General features: G+C 33.9%; 2 protein-coding genes across 4 annotated transcripts in view; both read left to right on the top strand.

Moving 5' to 3' along the window:
- Window positions 1-107: 107 nt before the first annotated feature.
- LOC117107870 (dol-P-Man:Man(7)GlcNAc(2)-PP-Dol alpha-1,6-mannosyltransferase-like) lies at window positions 108-6,372 on the top strand. Of its 3 annotated transcripts, none has more exons than XM_033249686.1 (10): window positions 108-258; window positions 662-817; window positions 2,102-2,234; window positions 2,324-2,497; window positions 2,742-2,936; window positions 3,342-3,445; window positions 4,090-4,316; window positions 4,495-4,661; window positions 4,855-4,933; window positions 5,397-6,372. In XM_033249686.1, the coding sequence occupies exons 2-10, from the start codon at window positions 689-691 to the stop codon at window positions 5,635-5,637; spliced, it is 1,449 nt and encodes a 482-aa protein (XP_033105577.1). In that variant the 5' UTR covers window positions 108-258; window positions 662-688; the 3' UTR covers window positions 5,638-6,372. The 3 variants fall into 3 exon arrangements, with proteins under 3 accessions (XP_033105577.1, XP_033105579.1, XP_033105578.1); XM_033249687.1 differs by lacking the exon at window positions 108-258 and adding an exon at window positions 346-540; XM_033249688.1 differs by lacking the exon at window positions 662-817.
- A 457-nt stretch (window positions 6,373-6,829) lies between these two features.
- Window positions 6,830-15,452, top strand: part of LOC117107842 — a gene marked incomplete in the record, with an annotated part of 13,758 nt that continues 5,135 nt past the window's right edge. The window contains 18 exon segments of the mRNA XM_033249638.1: window positions 6,830-6,900; window positions 7,466-7,602; window positions 8,388-8,455; window positions 8,972-9,152; window positions 9,499-9,566; window positions 9,778-9,900; window positions 10,132-10,282; window positions 10,785-10,912; window positions 11,040-11,159; window positions 11,340-11,506; window positions 11,696-11,776; window positions 12,013-12,193; window positions 12,360-12,556; window positions 12,820-12,916; window positions 13,204-13,386; window positions 13,876-14,030; window positions 14,571-14,631; window positions 14,947-15,035. Of these exon segments, the coding sequence (XP_033105529.1) occupies window positions 7,479-7,602; window positions 8,388-8,455; window positions 8,972-9,152; window positions 9,499-9,566; window positions 9,778-9,900; window positions 10,132-10,282; window positions 10,785-10,912; window positions 11,040-11,159; window positions 11,340-11,506; window positions 11,696-11,776; window positions 12,013-12,193; window positions 12,360-12,556; window positions 12,820-12,916; window positions 13,204-13,386; window positions 13,876-14,030; window positions 14,571-14,631; window positions 14,947-15,035 (2,174 nt within the window).

The following is a 15,452-nucleotide window of genomic DNA, read 5'->3' as shown; positions in this document are numbered from 1 at the left end:
CTGTAATATAGAAAGGTGGAAGATCAAGGATGATGGAAGAGAATCTATATTGAGGGCGTTAACTTCCTTAAGTGTCTAACAAGGGATATGCTTATTGGTTCAATGGTTATGTTTTCTAAATTTTGTGCCAATCACGTTTCGCCTAAGTACGGCTCAATTAGAGCATAATGGCTGCGCCCACCTGCCGGGTGCTGCAGAACTGATTACTCATGAAAAGGGGTGATTTAGACCTACTAACCAGCGTTCAATTGCCACAAAGTAATACTCATATTGCGTAATGTATTGAGAAGTAATTCATCGGTTATCATATAAGCTAGGGCCTATATTAAAAAAAATTAATATAGACTTTGCTAGGCCCTCAATCCTAGCCTAGCTAGGCGGCAGGCTTGGCTAGGCTAGGGCCTAATAATAATCCTTCCTGTCCGCTAGGTTGGTAGGAGGCAAGGCACTATTTGGCGGGACTAGCCTAGGATGAGCTGGGTCTGTGCTTAGGTCTAGGTCCACTGCTAGCTTGGCCTTGGCTCAAAACAACAGGGGAAGGTAATGTAAAGTAAAAATAAATGCTTTTCTGAGAGAAGTGGTGAATTTCTGGAAAAATATAATATTAGACCTAGCCTAGGCCTAGGTTTTTGAAAAATGTTACATATTTTTTGTTTTCTAGAATCAGTCCCGTTTGAATAAAGACAGGATGTGGATGTTTTTGTTAGCTTCAGCTGGAGTTGTGCACTTGCTGGTGTGCCCCTTCACTAAAGTGGAGGAAAGCTTCAACCTGCAGGCAATGCATGATATCCTATATCATACAACCAACATTACAGCTGTGAGTTTCAACTGGTCGAATGAATAACCGCAATGAAAGCAAAATTACTGTAGTTGACAGCAAGAAAATATGCATATACACCTGCCAACTCTCACGCACAATGCACAAGTCTCACGAATGAGCAACCACTTTTAATGTCTCACGCCTACGTTGTATCATCTCGCACATCATAACAATTTTTATAAAATTGTATTAACAGATAAAATCTGATTATACCCTGAAACTCATAAAAATGAATGAAAATTCGTCATTAAAATGTAAATACAGGCCATGTAAATTTATTTTAAGAAAGCTATACCGACCCATGAGTAATTAGTAAATAGCAGCTCCACCACTACAATTTTTTTTAAATAACATAGAGGGCCCCCTATTTTGTGATTTTTTCATAGAGGGTGCTATATACAAATTTGTTTGTCTTGTGCATCAGATGCCAACAGGGTTGGCAGGTATTTGCATAATATCTATGTTGAGCCACCTAATTCCGCACCTAATGACATAAATAAGACATCGATACCAAAATTGACTCTTCAAATTCAGTATTAAGGCAAGTATGATATATATAGCCAAAAAATGATTTATATATAGATAAAGCTCATGGTTTTGAGTAAACAAAAGGGTGTATTGCATACTAACACTCAACTTGTGGTAATTGAGTTTTGGCTTTCATTGCAGTATTGATTGATCTACTGATTTTATTACTATTAATATTATTATTAATTTTATTTTCTTGGTTGCTCTATATAATTTCTGTGTAAAGCACATGGGGCAATGTGCAATATACGCCATATAATTATACAATTATTATATTATTTTTAATTATAATACATAATATTATGTACGAAATTCATTGGATCCAATAATAGGTAAATATATGCTTCCTTTATAATGATCCAAAAATCAAGTATAAGTAAGGGGGATGTAAACTTGCAGATGGACTTGATGTTTCGCCTGCTTCCATCGAGGCTTAGTCATAAGTGACTATATGATGGGCATTGTGATGGATGTTGGTTACGATGAACCTTTACTGTGTTTTTTGGGTATAGTCATATCGTCACTTATGACTAAGCCTCAATGGAAGCAGGCGAAACGTCAAGTCCATCGTAAGTTTACATCACCCTTACTTATACTTGATTTTTGGATCATTATAAAAGAACCATATATTTGACATGTAATGATGTGAATGCATACCTCACTAATCTAAAAGAAGGAGTTTGCCGCCTGATGTTATAAATCATCATTTTATTTCTACTCCATAATATCTATAATTATTTATATTTCCCTCAGTATGATCACAATGAGTTTCCAGGTGTTGTCCCAAGAACTTTCATTGGACCTCTGTTTGTGTCTCTATTGGCAATGCCTTTTGTTACATTCTTCTCTCTCATTGGAGCTTCGAAAGTGATTTCGCAGGTCATTGGTAAGTCTCTCTTGAATTAAATTAAAGCTGTAATGAATACTAACTAAAGATGGTAATTAGTTAATATAATATCTGTTATTTTCTTTCAGTCAGGTTCTTTCTTGGAGTCTGTGTACTTCTAAGTTTGAATCAGTATAGAAAATCCATAAGAATCCGATTTGGACAGGACGTTGCTAAATATGTTATGATTATTACAGCTACACAATTCCACTTTGCCTTCTATATGACAAGGCCACTGCCAAATATATTTGCTCTAACTGCAGGTAAGAACTAATTTTTTATTGTAAATGTCTAAATAAGTAACTAAATTGAATAAAATTGACTTATTATAATGTTGTGTTGACAGTGACAAAGGGTGTATGGTGGTCAACTTTGCTGCGAACAAAGGAAAATGAAGAACAAGATGTGCCTCACATCTTTTTCTTTCAAAAGTATGAACAAAAGCTTATTTATTGTGCTTTATTGATAACAAAACAATAGTATTAAACTAATATTTTGTTTATTCAGTCCTTGTAGCCATTAGTGCATGGATTAATGACAGACCTGCAGTGTTTATCAGTCTCTCAGCATTCGCTATCATCATTTTTAGAGCTGAGCTAGCCATTCTGATGGGCCTCATGCTACTAATGGAACTAGTTAATGGAAGAATCAGTATTGTAACACTTTTAAAACATGCAGTCCCTGCTGGAGTAGTTTGTTTGGGTGAGTAAAGTGCTGTAGCAGCGGCGGCGGCGTAGTCGTCGCCGCCGCTGTCGTCGTCATACTTGTTGTTTATAAGAAAGTATAATACATACTCCAAGTATTGAAATACACGCCATCGTGTTGGGATTCAATATTTCGACATTAATTATGTCATCATCAGTAATGTCGAAATATTGAATCCCAACACGATGGCGTGTATTTCAATACTTGGAGTATGTATTATACTTTCTTATCTGAGATTAATCAGTGGGCCTTTCGGTTGTTGTTTATTATTATTATTATTATGATTAACTATTGCATTTTTAATATTGTAAAAATTTGTTTTATTTCATGTTTATCCTTGATAAATATTCTGTATAGAAGGGATGTATTATATGCTAACTTTTCGTCCCCTTTTTTTGCAAGGTCTGACTGTCCTTGTTGACTCTTACTTTTGGCAGCGGTTACTTTGGCCTGAGGGAGAAGTTCTCTGGTACAACACCATCATGAATAAGAGCTCAAACTGGGGTGTATCCTTTGATAACGATGTATGATAACCAAAATAAATAAGGCTTTACCTATGTAAAATGATATTAAATATATAAAATAAAAACCACACAGACAAATCAACCAAACACATGCAATTCGTTAAATAGCTTGGTGGTTAAGATGCTTTCCTTCCAGTCCAAGGTCCTGGGTTCAGTTCCGGTCATTGTTGCATGATTTTTTTCTCACAACCAAAAGAACTTCACTCCCAACTCAGACAGCGTCGTACAACGCAGCCCAATGCGATTCATAAGAAATATTAAACATGTTTAATATTCTACGACGCAACTGCCCCCGACGCACACCATCGCGTCTGCGTTTAACTCACACAGACCCGATGCGACAACAAATCGTGTCGGGCCTTAAGCCTCATAATGACACTTAGTTTGTATAAAGCATTGTGTGTGTATGTTTGTCTTGTGAAAGAGATTGTCACTTACAAGAAGGACAGTTATATAATTTACAACTGTATCGACAATCCTTGATGTATGTGTGCACCTAAATAAATAAATAAAAATAAAATAAAACAATATTAGCATCAGTTCATTTCAAATATTTATTAGCCTTTATTAATTAAACTTTTCATTACTAATATTTCAATGTTTTTCTCCATGACGAGCCTTTACAGACACTTCCATTTCTTTGGTATTTTTATTCTGCCATTCCAAGAGCCCTCTCCAGCAGCCTTCTCCTGGTTCCCGTTGGTGCTTATGTAGATCTGAGGATCAGGACTTTTCTTCTGCCAGCCATTGGCTTTGTCTTTCTCTACTCATTCCTTCCACATAAGGAACTGAGATTTATCATCTATGTCATTCCCATACTCAACACTGCTGCAGCACGGGCAGTCTGCCATTTGTAAGTTCCTTCTTAAATATTTATTGTTAATTTTCCTATTTAAAGCACATCTTCTGGTGGTAGGCTTACAATCAAATTATTTATCCTTCTCTAGAGGACAGTATTGCTCCAATATACTGTAATTACAACTGTATGTCTTTATTAATGATGTTCTGTTTTGATTTCTTTTCTCCATTAGTTTCAACAACAGGAAAAAATCCATACTTATGACTTTGATGTCATTAGCAATTGTCGGCCATTTTGTTGTCAACATCGCAATGACCTCTGGGTTCCTGTATTTATCGTACCATAACTACCCTGGCGGAGATGCTATCAATAGACTGCACCAGCTCATACCAAAAGAAGGTTAGGATTCACAACAATTTTAAGAGAGAGAAATCAAGATTTTGTAATTTATTAATTTTGGCTATTATTGTATTTTGAATTATTATTATAGTGTATCATATATTTCATTTGCAATTTTATTTAAATGAATTTGAATTATGTAAATATGTACAATAAACTATATATTTATTAATATATTTTTCATATCGTCTAGAAAACATACATGTTCATATTGATGTTGCTACAGCCCAGACTGGAGTTTCTAGATTCACACAACTAAATGACAATTGGATGTAAGTACTAGTTATTAGGAAATGTTCATACCTATAATTACATACTGAATTAGAGATAAAGCCTGTGTCCTCTGTAAAGAATACAGTATAATATATCTGTATTAGTATAGGTAAAGCTATAACCCATAACTCGCAGCGTGATTGCGATGAACTGCATATGGTCATGGTCTGTGACTACCTAGCCGCCATAAAGAGGAGCTTATAATAGCTTCATGTTCACATCATCCCACAGTGAAAGGGGCTGAAATGAACCCTATAGAATCAGATTAGCCTCTGCTCTCCCAGAAGATGCAATGGGTTCTTTGAAGTCCTTATCCAAGATGACTTGGTTTTACCAACCGAACCCTGGAGGAGGAGCGCCTCAAACTAGCGCTAATGTTAAGGCTGTAGTTAATGGCGCCCCTGCTCGACCGCTAGAATTGCCATGTTAATATGGAACATATGATTCTCTTGTTAATTTCAGCTACAACAAAACAGAAGATCTTACTCCAGGTGGACTTGACATGATGTCCTATGATGTTATTTTCATTAGTGCATCTGATGAAAATGGGCCTGAACTTTCACCTTACAAATCATCTCATTACATATTAGACCATGTTAAAGGTTATGGAGGCATTGATACCAAAAGTTTCAAAACTGTGCCAGAAGTGAAACTTGAGCCAAAGATTTTTATATTAGAAAAGAAAAAATGTGCGGAATCATAACAATATGAACCCAGAACAGTTTTTGATAGCTTGTGATGTAATGTAGTAAGACTTTATTGAAGTCACATATCACTTTAAAATTCTAGAAAAGGGGTGGTGGTGGTGAAAAAAGTTGCCAAAATTAAATTTTGATTTTATTATGTTGTAAATTTTGAATTTATCATGTATTTGAAATTCAGTAATACTGTGCTGTAGTGTAAACTGTAAAAAATATTCACCCGGAAGTGGTGCCATTGTTAATGTTATTTAAAATTGTCATAAATTACTTCAGTACTATATTATTGTATACTCTAGTGGACAAATAAAGTTGTATATTAATGCAATGCTAATGGGATGTTGGAGCCAATAAACAGTAACGTATCTAGAAGTATTGAAATGTTTGGGGGGGGAGGGGGTGTGAGCCTAATGGGGGTTCAAATGTTATACGGAGGTTGATAATTTTGTCAGGGGGTGCTAGCTGGAAAGTAAGACAATATGAGGTAATTTATATCTACTTGTGTATCATTTTTTTATTTTTTTTTTCCGCACACCTGTAGATATGCCCCTGCCAATACAGAGGATATACCATATGCAATCTCTGGCATCTTGGCCATCCACATTTCATCTGGTTATTTTGTATGAACCTTCTTTATATATCAAATAAAATTTACAATTGCAGCCATTTTTTGGACTTTTGCTTCATGGAAATATAATTTTTTTGTGACTGAATAAAATACATTTTATTTGTGTTATTAATTTGGTTGTTTTATTATAATTTGTTGGTGTTTTATTATATACAATTATATATTATAAACAATTGTAACCTGTAATAATCTATCATAGCCTTTTGCCGATATATTAAAATTAAGAGTATTTGCATATTACCATCCAATAGATCAGAAAGCAAATGGAAAGAAAAATGAATCGTCTGAAGACGAATCATTTTCTTACACCTGGTGAATTATGTAAATTACCAATAGCGATTGGATAAAATACTCCGGTAAAAGAAACGATACCATTTATTTTGTTATCGAACTCTATTATATTTACAATTCAAATTTTGGATAAAATATTCGGATATGACGTTTATGTTTGAAAGTTATACTGTCGTGTGTTTCTGTTAAAAACGTAGCGGTACCAGCTTTTATCTTTCGTTCCGAAAACCAAACAATGCAAAAAGTCTAACGTTGGTGGCGCTAGTTAGTAGTTAGCAATGTAAACAATGGAGGCCGAATCATGAGGACGGAAACGTTGGAATCAAATTTGTACTTAGAAAATCTTCAGGTAATATACTATTTACTTGAAAGTCAAGACTATATAATACACCTGGAGTATATGCGCAAACAAAAAAGTTTTTTTGGTAGTTCGGCGATGTATTTGAACGGAAGTCATTTAGCGAAAACTTAGGCCTACTTTTAGGCTACTGTTGAATGAAAAAAGGGTTCCGAAAGAAAAGAGGTGCCACGGGCCGATAGGCATGGGGGCGTGATAGTCGAATGCTCCCGTATAAACAATTTAATAATATTGTAGGCCTAGCCTAGCTTAATTAAGTATTTCTTTCTCAATTATAGCTGTTTATTTTAACCATTTTTAAACTAATTTAAGCAATCTATCTATCGATGCAGGTAAACCTTCCTTGTGTGTGTATATATTATTTCATAAATTTTAGGATAAATGTTTATAATTTCAAGGTGGGAGGAGTTAGTAAATAGCCTAGGCTAGAGGGAGTTAGTCGAAAGTGGGCCTAGGCTGGGCCAATATATTGTATTTCTGTGAAACATACCAACATCACTCGTTTCTGTTGTTAAAACATTTTTTTCCAACAGTAAGTAAACAATTTATTTGACAGGTTAAAAAAAAGTATGTCTTCCTGTTATGAGCTTTTTGAAGTTGCCTGTTTATTGAGAATAAAGGACAGCTCTACCCACCTGTCAGCATTCCAGCAGGATGATGTCTCCACGACGACATTGATGGTCTGTGATAACGGTAAGTGCAGCGATACAGTAGATATCAATGGCATCTATCGTTTCAATAAATGGGGCAAAGTTTAGTTATTGTCATTTTATCATTTTAATCCTTTGACAGTCAGCAACTAAGACTTAGTAAATTAATTTATATAATCATTTAGAATTCAAATGAATAAATATAATGACAATTATGTTGTAATTTGTAACTTAAACTGTATATATGCTATTTAAATCTATTGTCTTTTTAATTTTTTTAAAATTTTTACCTAATTTTGTACATAACCATAATGATTCAATATTTAATAATTAATCTTATTGCCTTTTTTTGTAATCCTTTTGAATTTCCTAATTTGCAATTTTGAATGATTTTTTGCTTGGGATTTTTATATTTATATATTTTATATGTTTTACTGTGTGTAATATAAATGTTTCTATATATTTAAGGGGCAGCTGACTCTTTTGAGTTACAGTAATTAATTTGCTTTAGCTGTCCCTGACCATCGTGTTGTTTCTTGTTGTCTTGCTTTTCTTTTGTGTTCTTGGTCAAATAAATAAATGAAAAATGAAATGAAATGAACAGTTTATTATACAGTACCGTCATATTAGTATAAAAAAAAACAAATGCATAAATAATGATAAGTATATATTATTTTGAAACAAATTCATCTGGTTGTTTGGTCCTATCGGATGAATAAGACCTGATAGGTCTGGAAACGTTCTGTAAGTACGTCTTCACCTTTTATTGGTTGATTGAAAATAACCTTAAAACCTATATTATGTGTTTTTTTTATTTGTATTAAATAGGTTACCTTCTTGTTCGGTATCATCTGTATGGACATGATCCTGTTATCAAACAAATTTCCTGGTATGAAGTAAGTCTAATTCACCTTTCACTTTCTGACAAACATTCTTGTAACATCCTGTGCTTCAATGTAATTTCTTTTTCTAGTATTTCCTCCTGACACATCCTACACTCTAATCATTAAGTTTACCTTTATTACATCATCATCTATTAATAGCAGCTTTTTCTATGGAATCCTTTCTCTTAAGTGTCCATTATGTTCATCATTTTGATTATATATATTATTTTGTTATTAATGGTTCTCTTCTAAATGTACTCAATATGCACATGTCCCCCTGTTTTGCCACTGAATTTTAAAATTTCAAGTCATATATTGAAATTAGTGCTCTCACTTATCTATTCTGAATATGTTGTGCCTCCCCCTCCCCGTTTGAAAAATTCTGGATCTGCCCCTGGAATGCCTATTAGCATGTGGTTGTTTTTAAGTTCCAGCCACAATAACCACAGAGGAATTTTAAAACACTAAATTTATTATACAAATCTACAGAAATTCAAAATGTGAATTTTCTTTCTTATTTGCCAATAGAATCCCAAGAAGAAGATAATTTGCCTAGCAATTGATCCGAGTGGACAGTGGGGTTTGTTGGCGTGTGCGGACAAGTCACTCAACATACTTCCCATAAGATTCTTCTTCAAAGCCACGCCCACCAGTACCTTTCTCTGGAAGACACGGGATGTAACTGAAATAACACCTCAGCACCAAGTAGGTGTGTAACTATGCTACCTTTGTAATTTTCTGTAAGGGGGAGGGCAGAAATTACCATCATATCACCTTATTTTATGCGAGCTAGCACCCTCACTAAATCATCAAGCCCTTCCCCCCACTTCGCATTTTCTCTCTACCATCATTTCCCCCTCCCCATTTCAAGACTCTTAGATAAAACACCGTTGCATTGCAGCTAATCATAGGATGTGTATCTCAGGATGTTTGCATTTTCAACAACATGTTTTCAAAACTGTCACCTGAACATGTGACATCATTTATTTCAGTACATATAAAATAATTAGCATGTCTATTCACAATTTATCTGCCCTGTAATCTTTTGTCTGTAGGTACACCAACATCTTTAATTTGGTGGCTATCATCTGACGAAAAACACATCGCAATTATTGGCACAACTGTGAGTTTGGTATTTGTGGTTTTTTTTGTTATGAATAGTTGCTCTCTTTATTGCATCGACAACTTAATACATCTCCCAGGGACTAAATAATTTATAATTTGGAATTAATTATAGAGTCCATGTGTTAATTACACTCAGTGGTAGTTTTGAGTACCGTAGTATATCCATCTAAAAAATTCTCAATCTTAATTATATGATTATTCTGCCATAGGCCGGAGAAATCGTGTTTGTTGATCTGTGTCTACAACGAGATGTGCGATCTGTTAGAATTAATGATGAAGTTGTCAATTTGAATCTAGTTGAGGATGCATGTAGTCGAGTCACCTACTTGATAGTAAGTGTATTTTCATTAAATATCTAATTACTGTGAACAAGAAACAATAGTACAGGCATCTAATTTTAATTATTCTGTCCTTAGTAACATAGAGATATCTGTTCAGTGTTGTAATGTATTTGAATGCTAATTGCCAATTGGTAATTATGTGGTTACAGAGAAAATAAAAGAATATGATTTGATTTAATATTGAATATTATTAATATCAGCTGTTTCTACAAATTCTTTCAGATCCATACTGAGTCAGGGCAGCCGTGGAAGCAACTACTGACTAGCCTAGGGCAGGGCTTTGAAGAGACATCGTCAAGTACTAGGCTTACAAGCCTAGGCTTTGAGTATGTGGTACGGGAATCTTTGCCTGTACATAACATTCTTCGAGAGGGTGAGTATCCCCCTTCATCTACTTTTCGCTCTTGATAATAAAACAAAATTAAAATCTCTTTTCAGCTTCTTTCTTTTCCTTTCTATATTTCATTCACTACATTTATTCTTACCAATGTTTCATGTTCCATTTGTTCAAATCTCTTTATTATCCAGTTTAAACACTACCCTCTTGATTCTCTCTTGAATATTTTTTTATGTGTCTTGTTTTATTTATTTATCTTCATATGAAAACACAAACAGTACTCAGTAGACAATTAAATATGACAAATGTTAAAAGGAAAAAGTAATAAGTCTGGATTTCCAAAATATAATCAAAATAAATTATTGTGATTGATTGTCTCTTTAAGTATGCTTATTACTTTAAAAATGATTCATTACATAAAAAAATACAACAAATTGTTGAAAATTTATATCAAATACTGCACCATTTGATGAAAAATAAATCCTTATAGAACTTGCTGACTGTCTATAGCTTTAAATGAAATGTATGTTTGTTTTAGAATCAGGATCCGAGCAGTTTAAGCCGATAGAGTTCCAGCAGTTTGGCACAACTACATATCTCAATTGCCACGAAGCACGTGGAGGTAAACTTGTCACTGCCTACAACAGACAATCACGGATTTATAAGGTTTGAAGATGATGATTTTTTACAAAATTGTAACAACAATAATAAAGCAAAAGTGGCATTGATTTTCTTTACAAATGGCAAGACATTTGGAATTATAGTCTAATTTGTTGATTGAATTTCTTTCAAGGTGTTTGATGGGAATATTGACAATTGGCTTCCATTGTTTGTGTATCGACTTCCAGAAAGCTATAGGCACATTGTGCTAACAAACCGTCTGATGTTTGCTGTATCGTATGTGAATAAGAAAGTAAGCTACATTATTATATTAATCTTATTCTTATTAATTTTCTGACCATTTTATTGCTACTATGTTAGGTAATTAACGTATGTGGCCAATTCAGTATATGTATTATTAAATTCAGTTCAGTTCCTTGTATGACTGCTATTCGTAAGCTCAACTATTATGTTTTTTTTAAAATTATTTCAGACTGTGGTAAATGTGCTATCAACCAATCTGCTAGAAGGATCTTCATATTCACTATCTGATCAAGATTCAATTCTCCAAACTTTCAGTTTCCCTGGTAACCAACATGTGGTTGCTATATATTCATGTCATAGTAAAGATTATCCAATCATGAACTCAGAATTTAAAAGGTTGGTAGCAAAAAAAGAACTCTTGATATGAACATTTTTTACTTTGTTTCACATATTAGATGAAATTATTAGTGTTTTTTGCTTTGCGATTGAAAGATCCTAAATATTTTTGAGAATGAATGCAAGCCTTTTATATATAGTTTTTTTATATTTCTGTCTTCATCTGCTTATCTACTTTTCCAAAAATAGCAAACTTAATACCAAGGATGTGAATCTTCCGGCAGGCTGCATTGTGGTTACAAACAAAGGCCTCTACCACTGTCGACCAAGGTAAGACTGCAACAGTACGATATTATGGACAATAACTAGGGACAATAATAAAAGTTATAAGGCAGTGTAAAGTTCTGTCCAGATTATCAAATTGTATGCCCATATATAACCTTGATGTGATGTCATCATTACTATATTTAGGCATATCACATGTTTTTGTCATATAAGATCTAATAGTTCGAATAGGGCTTTGTAGTGTTAATTGCTGTAATAACTTTCTTTTGTGTTATTTATAGAGTGATCCCTGAAGAACTGTTTTTACAGTTAGTCTTGGAGTCCGCAAACAGTACAGAGTCTGCTGACAAGCTCGGCTTTATTTTTGGACTGGATGTCAATGTCCTCTATGAAAAAGCAGCTGATAAACGCCTGGCTGATGGAGACTACCAGAAGGCAATGGAATTGTATAATATGTCAAAGGTTAGAAATATCAGGCTATTCTCAACTGTCCTTGGATAAAGTGAAGGGGTCACTTCTATAAATATGGCTGTTGAAAAATGAGTTATTGTTATGAGTTATTTTAAAGCATTGAATTTACAAGCCTACGTTCTCTTCATTGACCATGTGTACTTTTGTTTTCGATCAGTGTCCCAACATGAAGCGTGTGACACGCTTTGCCCAGCATGGGTGTATTCGTGAGGTCTTAGAACACTGTTTCGCAGCATTGAATAAACCCAAGGCGCTGCAGTGGGTTGAGCGTAGGCAGCTTGCGGATCTCCTAATAAAAAGCTCAGTTCATGAACTGTTGGAAGGAAAGGTTGAGCAAACCGTTGATAAGCTACGGTGAGATTTTTAATAAAGAAAGCTCATATTAGTGGACCATATGCTTTTGAAAATCAAAGCAATTAAAATTAAATTAAAATCCAACAATTGCATATTTAAGTATATAATATCAAAATATAATAATTTTAATTTTGTAAAAAAATTCATTTCATCTAGAAAACAATTTACACATGTATAAATCGGTTTGAAAACTGTTTTAAAATGGAATTGCAACATCCTATTTATTTATTTTTTAATGATTTTTCTGTTTATATTTTCATTAGACACTTTCTAAGTAGCAACTCAGATTATGATGAAGTGGCAACGCTTCGATTACTTTCTGAGACAGGAATGCACAACCTGCTGGTAGAGGTAGCAAAGGTAACTGATGCCACAGCTCTACTTAATGTAATACTTGTATGCAAGTTAGCATGTTATTTAGCTTGTAAATTATGCTATACTTTTTCTTTCTTTATTAGGAATAATAATGTCGTTTTTAGTGGTATACCAATCAGTGTCAAATACTGATTTTTATTGTGCCTAAACAATAAACAACAAAGTATCCCATCTTAAAACATAAAAGTGTGACCTGGATAACAAGGGACACCTATGCTATGTGACTCATACATACCCACCTCTTTAAATATTAATTCATTTTCCTCATTCAGATGCGAGGATTGTTACCGTATGCTCTTGAGCTCCTTATTGAGCGTGCTCAGACAGACACTGGCTCTCTCAACTATGACCAACTAGCTAGTCAAGGACTGTTTCACACACTTATAACAATCAAAGAGGGTGCTCTCCTTCGGTTGCTTACCACACAAGAACTTATGGGCACACTTCTTGGCAAGGTAAATTCAGACAGTCTGTATAGTAATGATAGGCTTATATTCTTAATTTTGTAGATTGCCCCTCAATGGGGTATAGAATCCACAGTAGAGATCATCAAAGTGAACTTAGAACTTTGACCTTTGAACAATATTATTTCTAGCTTCTACTCTATTATTGCCTGTTTTATGACAGTCTTAAAATATTCATATGTATGCGTATGTACATATATGCAGCGTGTACATTCATATATTATTTCTAGCTTCTAGTCAGTTATTACCTGTTTTATGACAGTTATAAAATATGCATACATATTATTTTCATTGGCTGTTTGATGACAATTTTAAAATGTTAAGTGAATTTGGAATCATATTTAATGAAATATTGTATATTGGTATGAATAATATTATCCTTCCAACTAGTTTTATGGTCTTCATGATTTATTTATTACAGCAATATTGTTTTAATATCTAAATAAGTAATAATATTCATAATTTTTTTTCCTTTTTTAGCCGGATCTGGCAACCAGCTATTTGTCGCTAATAATGCCATGCCTTGACCGGTTGGACCAGGTTAGGCTTCTGCAACTAGCCTGTATGCTTGACCCATCAAAGGCTTCCATACATACACTCCTCTCAGCTGCAAATGTTCACAACAGGAGACCAAGGTAATTATAATAATTATAGCTGATAAATAGACTGTCTTCATCACTGGTGGAAATGTTTCTCCTTACAAAATTTATAATCTTTACTTAGCCAAGGATTGCCAATAGCAATCACTGTCTCATTAGCAAACATGATGCTGTGTATAAACTGTGTATAAAAGTCTTGTTTTTCACTTGCCATTTTAATGTATGTTTTTTATATATAATATAGAACAAATGTTTTTTATAAAATTTTTATAACCCAAAAATGTACTCACTGCTATTTCCATAATTTATAAGTAAAATTGAATCTTAATCTGATGCTTATGGTGTGGAGTTGTTTTTGGGATGTGAATACAAGTCATGTAACTTGACAGGATTTGAACCAAGTATCCTGGAATTGGACGGAAGCATCTTAACCACCAAGCTCTGACACCACTTTAAATAGACTGCAACACACAGTTCCTTATATATGTTAGGAATATTTATACCAAATTCCATATACAAAATAAATTGGTATACGATAATATATATATAATATATTGTGTTTTTTTCAATTCTCAGGTCGGCATCAACCTCATCAATAAGTTCCCAATGTAGTCTAACAAGCGAGACTCATACTCAGGTAATCTCATAAATTGAAATTACAATTCACAATTAAAACTTCTCTATAAATTTAGTTAATTACTGCAGAAGCATTTTTATTTATTTATTTTATTTGAAATATATTTAATGATGGTTAACCATACAACAGAAACTGATCATTTGGGACCCTCAACATGTACCGTAATCATACACGTTACAAATTCCAAATGGAAAACGTCCCCTGTTCCCCCACCCTTACCCCAAGTCCTGCATCTGCCTCTGACAATAAGCCTAGTAGCTTAAAATTATTTTTTTTTATGATCATGAAAATGGATTGAATTTTTTTTCTAAATAGGACTCATTAAGTATCTCCAAGAAATCCTTGATAGAGAATTTCCTGCGTGTACTCTTGGTGCTAAATTTCAAAAGATGTGAAGGATCTAGGTGAGCTACACAGTTCAGTGTTGTAATGTTTGTAATAACTGTGTGCACAGCGACTCACTCATGTCACTATGTGTAACATTTGGTATGTGTAACATGGGGCTATGTGTAACTTGAGACTAAATGTAACATGACTATGTGTAATATGAGGCTATGTGTAATATTTGGTATGTGTAACATTTGGTATGTGTAAGGCTATTTGTAACATGAGGCCAAGTGTAATATGAGGCCAAGTGTAACCTGAGGCAAGTGTAACATGAGGATAAATGTAACATGATGATAAGTGTAACCTGAGGCAAGTGTAACATGAGGATAAGTGTAACATGAGGATAAGTGTAACAAGTGGTTATGTGTAACATGCGACTATGTGTAACATGAGGCTATGTATTAATACATTCCATAGGTTACATAGTTCAACAG

The sequence above is a fragment of the Anneissia japonica genome, unplaced genomic scaffold (assembly GCF_011630105.1).
Source record: "Anneissia japonica isolate Jap-2015-1 unplaced genomic scaffold, ASM1163010v1 scaffold288060_len1141017_cov207, whole genome shotgun sequence".
Taxonomy (NCBI): Eukaryota; Metazoa; Echinodermata; class Crinoidea; order Comatulida; family Comatulidae; genus Anneissia; species Anneissia japonica.
This window is presented reverse-complemented; position numbering and strand designations above follow the sequence as displayed.

Coding starts and splice junctions, on each gene's coding strand:
- LOC117107870 (XM_033249686.1), top strand. CDS start 689: ATGTGGATGTTTTTGTTAGCTTCAGCTGGAGTTGTGCACTTGCTGGTG. Junction 2,235..2,323: donor AGTGATTTCGCAGGTCATTG/GTAAGTCTCTCT, acceptor ATTTTCTTTCAG/TCAGGTTCTTTCTTGGAGTC. Junction 4,662..4,854: donor CCAGCTCATACCAAAAGAAG/GTTAGGATTCAC, acceptor CATATCGTCTAG/AAAACATACATGTTCATATT.